Raw genomic sequence first — 8318 nt, 5'->3', positions numbered from 1 at the left:
GAAAGTTGCATAGTCTGAGATCTGTTGACATTTCCTCTGGCCCAGGTATCATGGCCTTAAACTGCGGGCATAACGAGCCTTTGTATATTTATTGTAAAGAAGAAAAAAAATCTTGTGTATCTACTGCAGATATATTCCGAATTCTCAATTTTGTTCTTATTGCTCCATGTTTTATTAAGAATGACAAGCATGTCTTTTTAACATGCAACTGAGCCGTGTGTTTTATTTTGATGTCTGTACTTTTTTGTGCGGGGGGGGGGCATTGCTGTGTCTTTGCAGGGGTAACGTGTCTGTTAAAGTGATATTAAATCTTCAGATTTTTTTTTTCTTTTTATGAACATCAGGCCCACACTTGCATAAATGTACTATTCTTTTTTTTCTCGTTCAGTTTTTGTATTTCCTTGTTCTCTAAACGATTATTTGGTTACAGCCCTACTAATCGATAATAACCAATGAATGGGAATTGTCATTACCGATTAGTTGGTGTGGACCCCCTAGTTCTCTGCTTTGCGCTGAGAGCCGTTGTTTCATTGGGTCTGCTCCCAGCGGGGATCGGAACGGACACAGACCCCCGCAGCCATGCCCACCAGCAAGGAGAGCTCCCCTAAACCGCCCCTTCGCCCACATCAGCTCGTGTCCCCTTTGATCCCCGCTGCTCTCCCTTGCCTTTAACGGCTGAGGCAGTTGGGATCGGAGGGGACACAGACCCCTGCAGCCATGCCCACCAGCGAGGAGAGCTCCCCCAAACCGCCCCTTCGCCTGCATCAGCTCCGCAGCTCTCTCCTTACCGCTGGGAGCCTGTTGCATGCTGTCTCCCCTTTTGATCCCCGCTGTTCTCCCTTACCTTTTAATGGCAGAGGCAGCGGGGATCGGAGGGGACACAGACCCCTGCAGCCATGCCCACCAGTGAGGAGAGCTCCCCCCAAACCCTCCTTTTACCCGCATCTCTCTCACTGCTGGGAACATGCTGCGGTCTGTGTCCCCTTTGATCCCCGCGGCTTTCCCTCACCTCTAACAGCAGAGGCGGCAGGGATAGGAGGGGACACAGCTGATCCACCTGCCGGCGCCCAGCGGGGAGAGAGCTGCGGGACGATTATGTGAAATATTTGCTGATCGTTCCCTGCAATATTAACATCGCAGTGATCAGGACTGATCAATACGATTGTAAATCGTAAAAAAAAAAAAACTGTTTCCCCTATATTAAATGATAAAACATTTGTTACCCAATTTGATAAAATATAAAAGTCGGGGTCACGTCGGGTAAAAAGACACCAAACATGTCAAGCCTTAAAATTGCGTGCGCGCATGAAACCTCAAAAAAACGATAATACCCAAAATTGGCCACAGGCGACGATTTTACCGCTCATCAGTTTAGTGTTATCAGTGATTGATGGCCCTAAAATGATTGCTCTCGCTGCGGCGATATGTAGCGTGTGTAGCGTAGCAAGGAGCTGATCTCTCTTCCTCCTGACGCCCTCCCGGGCTGCAGATGGGGCAGCGGATCCCGGGATTGAAGGTGAGGGGTCAGGACGGCAGCAGACGGGGGGACTGAAAAATCGAGCACATATAGACGATTGGCAGGCTATAGAGCCGCCGATCGTCTATATGTGAAACACACGGTAACGGGTGTTTGCATTGCACGGGTCTTTTCTGCCCGTGCCCGCTAGAGCAGAAAAAAAATGCCGTCTGGAGACGGCAACCCCCCAATGCAGTAGCGGACGGCAACTGGTTAATCTCAATAGCTTCATACAGAGCTAACATGGTCTGGTTATCGCTAAACATTGCACTGACCTATGGTAGATACAACTGGGTTGGATTGTGAGACCGTTTAAACATCAGTCTGCTGTAAACTATAAAAACACATTGCTGGGTTATAAAAAAAAGGAAGTCGCTCACTCTTCTATTTCGTTAGCTTTGATTACGGCACGGACTCACATTGTTTCCATAAGCTTATACAAGGTCACAACATTTATTTCCATCCAGAGTTGCATTAATTTGTCACCAAGATCTTGATGATGGGAGAGTCTGAGCACTGCGTAAAGTCTTCTCAGGCACATTCCAAAGATTCTCAGTGGGGTTAAGGTCTGTACTCTGGTGGCCAATCCATGTGTGACAATGACGTCTCGTGCTCCCTGAACCTGATGAATCCTGGTCATTCAGTATATTCAGGTAGGCAGCTGCCTTAACATTGCTGAACCCACACCTGTCCAACCAAAGCAACCCCAAATCATAACACTGCCCAAAATCCAGGTGGTGACCTTGTTTGGCCAGGCAGTGTATATTCCTGGGTGGAGTGATGCAGCTCCCTTTTAAGTAGAGAAAAGGTTTAAGATCAGGTGAATGCAAACTTGGGCCTACCAGCTGTGAAGAGCATTGCAAGACTGACAGCATCAGGCATGACTTCCAAAGGCAGACGCCACAGTTGGAGGACCGAAGTTTGGCTGCCATTATATGTATGTACATGAGGGAAGCCATCTTTGTTTATTGCATATGCAGGCTCTGCTTCTTGCTTTCGCATGGTTGTGCTTTACTGCTCTTCGTCTACGAGTCGGCTGTCACTGGGGAAAAAAAAAAATGCACCCCCTGTGTGGCTGAAATCTTTCTCAGTGTTGGATCTTAGCAAGAAAGACCATCATTGCATTTAGGCACCGAGAGCTGTCTCAAGGCCACGCGGGAAGTTTTAGAATTCTTAGACTGTAGGCTGATGATCTTAAGACTTCCTGTGTCCCTCAGTGGATGAGAAAGCTTTCTTTTAGACTGCAGAAAACAATTGAAAAGGTGAACATGTAAAATGTAGTCGCATCATACGGTCTTTGCCTTTTTTTCAGAGAGCAGGAGCTGAGGTAATGTAAGTCCAGGATGCATGTGCTGAAGAAAAGACATTGGCCAGATGAAGGATTTGAGAAGAGGGGAGCTTGTCTCTTGTATCTCTGGAGGGGGTAAGTTTTCCACTACTTGCAGATAGGCCAGCGCATCATGACAGGTGACCCTGAACAACTTTAACTCTGCTTTAAGTAACTTGACGCTTCAGCTGGGGCGCTTGTGTCTTCCTCACCTTCCGCGGTGGCTGAGTAGAAGACCTCTCAAAGGTTCTTCTCTTCCTACAAGCTGAAGCAGCCTGTACTTCTGCTGCCAGCCAGCCAGCGCCAGTCATGTAGGACACGCAATGTTTAGTAAGCACTGCTTCACCCTTCGGGAAGGGAGGGGAGGAGGTTTTAATGAAGGCTTCTGCCCTGCTTTGAAGCAGATTTTGAGCTAAGGGCCTAAAAAGCATGGGAAAAGCCCTACTTGCTTCTTGGGCAGGTCGGTGTTTAGAAGAACATTAGAGAAAGGTTCCAGACGTCACCGAGCGATATTTGCGATATGGCTCACAGATGGACCGTTGGTGAAATCCTTTAATAAATCCCCCACCTACCAGAGTGCGACCCGCCTGAGATATTTATTTTCCTCCAACAAGGTCCTGACTGGCTCCTCTTTATTCTACACATAGACACCATGGCCCTGTTCATTGCTATGAGTAAGATGTGCTCATGGTAGCCTCCAGCAGCCCCTCAGGGTACCGGTCACCCATAGGGAAGGGGCCGGCAGCTCCTCAGGGTACCGGTCACCCATAGGGAAAGGGACAGCAGCCCCTCAGAGTACCGGTCACTCATAGGGAAAGGGACAGCAGCCCATCAGGGTACCGGTCACCCATAGGGAAAGGGAAAGCAGCCCCTCAGAGTACCGGTCACCCATAGGGAAAGGGACAGCAGCCCCTCAGAGTACCGGTCACTCATAGGGAAAGGGACAGCAGCCCATCAGGGTACCGGTCACCCATAGGGAATGGGACAGCGGCCCCTCAGAGTACCGGTCACCCATAGGGAATGGGACAGCAGCCCCTCAGGGGACCGGTCACCCATAGGGAATGGGACAGCAGCCCCTCAGGGTATCGGTCACCCATAGGGAATGGGACAGCAGCCCCTCAGGGTACCGGTCACCCATAGGGAATGGGACAGCAGCCCCTCAGGGTACCGGTCACCCATAGGGAAAGAGACAGCAGCCCCTCAGGGTACCGGTCACCCATAGGAAAAGGGACAGCAGCCCCTCAGGGTACCGGTCACCCATAGGGAATGGGACCAAAGCACAGAAGAGCAGTGCAAAATAAAAGTGACCCAAAACCATTAACGTTCCCCTCTTAAATGGCAATTGTTACTTCTGGTTCAAGGTGAGGAGATCTGTCAGGTCAATGCCTGAGTTTTGTTGCTGGCAATCACAAGGGGGCATCATCTGCTTCTGGGGAAGAGCTGATGCCTGACTGCTTCTTTCCAGCCCCTGAAGAAGGACGGCACCACCAATTTTGTACAGGGTGCCATACGACCCAACCATGGGCCTGCTTTTTTTTTTTGGTTTGAAACCTATGGATTTTTCGATCCAGTATGCTCACATCTCCCTTCCGCCCGAGAATTTTTATTTCTTCACAGTATTCTTCTATTGGAGGGAAACTTCAGCGGTACTCTGGTGTCTTCTTACTTCCTCCCCCTCTTCTGTCTTTCTTCCACCGTTACTTTCTCTTCCTCTCTCCATCATAGATCCTATCTCCTGCTATACACTTCCATTATGCTAATATCACGTGTGTAAGCAACCTCAGCGCTGCAGCTGTGCTCAAACTACAATTCCCATGATGCTTCTGCCATTGAGACCCATGCCTGTGGCTGTCAGTTTTGCAATGCCTCATGGGACATGTAGTTCCTGAACACCTGAAGGACCAAGGTTGTCTACCCGTGCTTTATCAGATGTCTACTGTCCACAGTTTAAAGCCGCTCATGCTAATTCATTATTGAGGCATTCGTCCAGGCGTTTGTGGAATATCTTAAAGTTCTAAACATACACATGTGTGAATCTCTTTTACTTTGATGGATTTCACCTACAAAAGTTCAATTAAAAAAATGTATTAAAAGTGAACCCCTGGGATTCCTCTAGCACAGATCTCGGAATCCCGAGACCACCTCTGGAAACCAGGAACCGGTGGCCACTGGGACACATTACGTCCAATACTGTATCTGAACATTGGAAGAGGTTCAGACTTGCCAGGTGCAGCTTCTAAAATGAACCCAACAGGGTATGAGACCAGCTACAGGGCACTGTAGTAGTAACAGATATAACATGTCACTTCTGCAATAAAGAAACCAACCTACCTGCTAGGCAATTACTTTTCCCCTCAGCAAAGTTTTACCATAAACCGCTAAGTGCCATAGAGAATAAGCAAGAGGGCCGCATGTGGCTTATAAAACACCAGATTCGTGGCCTGGCTTTGATACAGTCAACTTTTTATTGCGGTTTATGACCCGGGACATGTCCGCACCGTTTTGAGGCATGTCAGTCTTTTCATATAATGCATTTGAGCTGCGAGCTTCACAATAATTTTTTTGACTGGACGTTGACGCGCCTGTTGCTTGCCGCGTTCGGGGGCTGTCATTAACAATTAATGGCAGTTTATGACCCAGGTCACATGGCCATGAAGCAGGATTAGGGTTGCCACCTTTTCTTCAAGTGAAACCCGAACACTGTAGTGCCAATTTTATTTTTTTGAGACTATAGAGGAGAGAGCGAGGAGAAGCAGCCAGGGGAGGATAGAGGAGGAGGCGATGTGTGGGCAGCCTGTGCCTTTTTGCAGGTGCCCACAGCCCAGAGGAAGATCCGGTTTCAGGCAGATGCGGCTGCCCAAGATTGCGCTTGCTGGGGACCTCGGCGGCCGAATCTGTCAGAAAATTTAAAAGTGCCACTGGCTGGGCACCCGGACACAAGGCCCCAAAACCGGACGGGTGGCAACCCTAGCAGGGTGCACTGCACTTGCTGTGCCATTAACAAGTAATGTCGGTTTATGAGCCAGGTCACATGACAAAGAAGGTCATGCGGCAAGGTGCACCTCACTTGCGGTGCCAATAGCAAGTAATGGCACTGCAGGCGCAAGCTTTGGGGCACATTCACATGCAGGGCTTCACAGCTGAAGTCACACATTAGTGCAGCTCTGCCATCAATACATCATTAAATTTTGTTTTTTTAATATGACCCTATTTTCACCTGGCATCAGCCTCTTGCTGTCCCTGTACAGTGAGGGGAAGCTATCAATTCACAAGCTGATAAAAGGAGCATGCTGACATGAGGAGAGGGCAGAGAGAGGAGCTCACCACTGTGTGCAGTCCCAGGCTGGGAGTTGGGTGAAGGATCAACTAACCCTTCCACACCATATCCAAAGCTGAAACGTCTGTAAAGAGGACCTGTCACTCTGCACAGTACCAGTCCGCTTCAATCACACATCCCTCTGGCGGCTTGTACGGGTCTGCAGAGACAGGGGAACCCCTTCACTTCCATTGCACCCCAAAAAAACCACTCCGGCTCCCTGTACATAAAGAAATCACCGCTGAGATCCCCGGACACGTGCAGCGGCGGCGGCGCGCAGGGAGATGAAGTCACCGGTGGGTGGCGCTGGCCAGTTCTTTAAATCGGAGCAGCGCCGGGTCGGCTGTCTCTTGTGTCAGGAAGGGTGGGGGGGAGGGGAAGCGGCTCCTCGTGTTCAGCCCGGGTTGCCTTCCCTGCATCGTCTGCGGCATGGCGGACTACTTGATCAGCGGAGGGACCAGCTACGTCCCGGATGACGGGCTCAGCGCACAGCAACTGTTCGGGGCCGGAGACGGACTGACCTACAAGTAAGTCTGGGGTGACCCTGGGAGCTCCCTTCCCTTCTCCACCTGTCATGACTGAGGCTGGCCCTGCCCACAACTGACCAAAGATCCCACAGTCCCTTGGGGCCCCATAGTGCCCTGTGACCTCCCACAGGTTTAGGGAACCCTATAGTCCCCAGGGGTCTCAGGTTCTGGGGACCCAGGGGTCTCATAGGTTCAGGGGATCCCATGGTGCCCAGGGGTCTCATAGGTTCAGGGTGACCCCATAGTGCCTGGGGATCTCATAGGTTCAGGGTGACCCCATAGTGCCCGGGGATCTCATAGGTTCAGGGGGACCCCGTAGTGCCCGGGGATCTCATAGGTTCAGGGGGACCCCGTAGTGCCCGGGGATCTCATAGGTTCGGGGGGACCTGTAGTGCCCAGGGATCTCATACGTTCAGGGGGACCCCCTAGTGCCCGGGGATCTCATAGGTTCAGGGGGACCCCCTAGTGCCCGGGGATCTCATAGGTTCAGGGGGACCCCCTAGTGCCCGGGGATCTCAAAGGTTCAGGGGGACCCCGTAGTGCCTGGTTATCTCAAAGGTTCAGGGGGACCCCGTAGTGCCTGGGGATCTCATAGGTTCAGGGGGACCCCGTAGTGCCTGGGGATCTCATAGGTTCAGGGGGGCCCTGTAGTGCCTGGGGATCTCATAGGTTCAGGGGGACCGCATAATCCCAAATCCCAGGGTTTAAGGTGACCATATAGTCCATGCTGATACCACAATTTCAGGTGACCCCCTCCCTAGATCCAGGAGATCCCACAGTTTCAGATGATCCTATAAATCTCGGTAACCCCATAGTTCCAATGTGGTCCCACCATTTAAATTGACCCCTATAGTCCAAGGTGATTTTGAAGTTTCAGATAACCCCATAGTGCCAGGTGATGCTGCAGTTTTAGGTGACCCCAAAATCCTGGGTGATGCCAATTTCAGGTGACCCCCATAGTCCAGAAAGATCCCACCATTTCAGATGACCTCCATGGTTCAGGAGATCTCACAGTTCCATTCATTCCCATAGATCAGGAGATCTCACAGACAGATGACACCACTACAATTTTGGGGTGCTTGCTCCCCAAAAAAAAGATCCCATAGTTCTAGATGGCACTATAGTCTGGTGACCCCGAGGGAGCCCGCAGACTATACTGGTGACCAGTCCTGTCGTTTCATCCTCTGTCACCGAGACAAAGTGAGGGAAAGCCAAACATTTTGTCAAGTTGTCACTAGAACAGGAAGAGAGGGAACGTTCTTCAGTGGGGACACGTGTTCATAAGTCTAAATGGGGGGGGGATGACTTTTCCTTTCCTTTCCTTTTTTGTGTATACAGAACAGGAAGTAAAGGGACCCCCGCCCCCCCAGAATAGGGGGGAGCAGTATCTGGGCATACCGGGGGTGATCTTTCATTCTGTCATCTAGAACTGTTGCATAGTAACCTGGTTTCCTGTTTTGTTGCCAAGTGACAGTTCACAGATGCAGTGTGTCCTCTGTTGTGTTTCGGAGGTTCTGGTGGCATCTCTGCTCCAGCGTAGAACTTCCTGAACTCATGTGTCACTTGTTACCTTGGTTATCACACTTCCTCCTGGTCTTTACCACAGCAAGCACCCCAAAATTGTAGTAACCC

The 8318-nt window shown here is 50.5% G+C and overlaps 1 protein-coding gene across 2 annotated transcripts in view; it reads left to right on the top strand.

The window, feature by feature from the left end:
* The first annotated feature begins 6494 nt into the window (after window positions 1-6494).
* The window catches only part of IMPDH2 (inosine monophosphate dehydrogenase 2), a 34757-nt gene continuing 32933 nt past the window's right edge, over window positions 6495-8318 (top strand). Inside the window, exon 1 of one of the 2 annotated variants that reach the window (XM_018576126.1) lies at window positions 6495-6686. In XM_018576126.1, coding sequence (XP_018431628.1) covers window positions 6589-6686 — 98 coding nt within the window. In that variant the 5' untranslated portion in view covers window positions 6495-6588. The remainder of the gene's footprint in view (window positions 6687-8318) is intronic. The other variant, XM_018576125.1, reaches the window with a different exon arrangement.

Source organism: Nanorana parkeri, unplaced genomic scaffold (genome assembly GCF_000935625.1).
Source record: "Nanorana parkeri isolate BGI_ZX_2015 unplaced genomic scaffold, ASM93562v1 scaffold56, whole genome shotgun sequence".
Lineage (NCBI taxonomy): Eukaryota > Metazoa > Chordata > Amphibia > Anura > Dicroglossidae > Nanorana > Nanorana parkeri.
The sequence above is the reverse complement of the archived record's forward strand: the minus strand, read 5'-3'. Positions and strand labels throughout refer to the sequence as shown.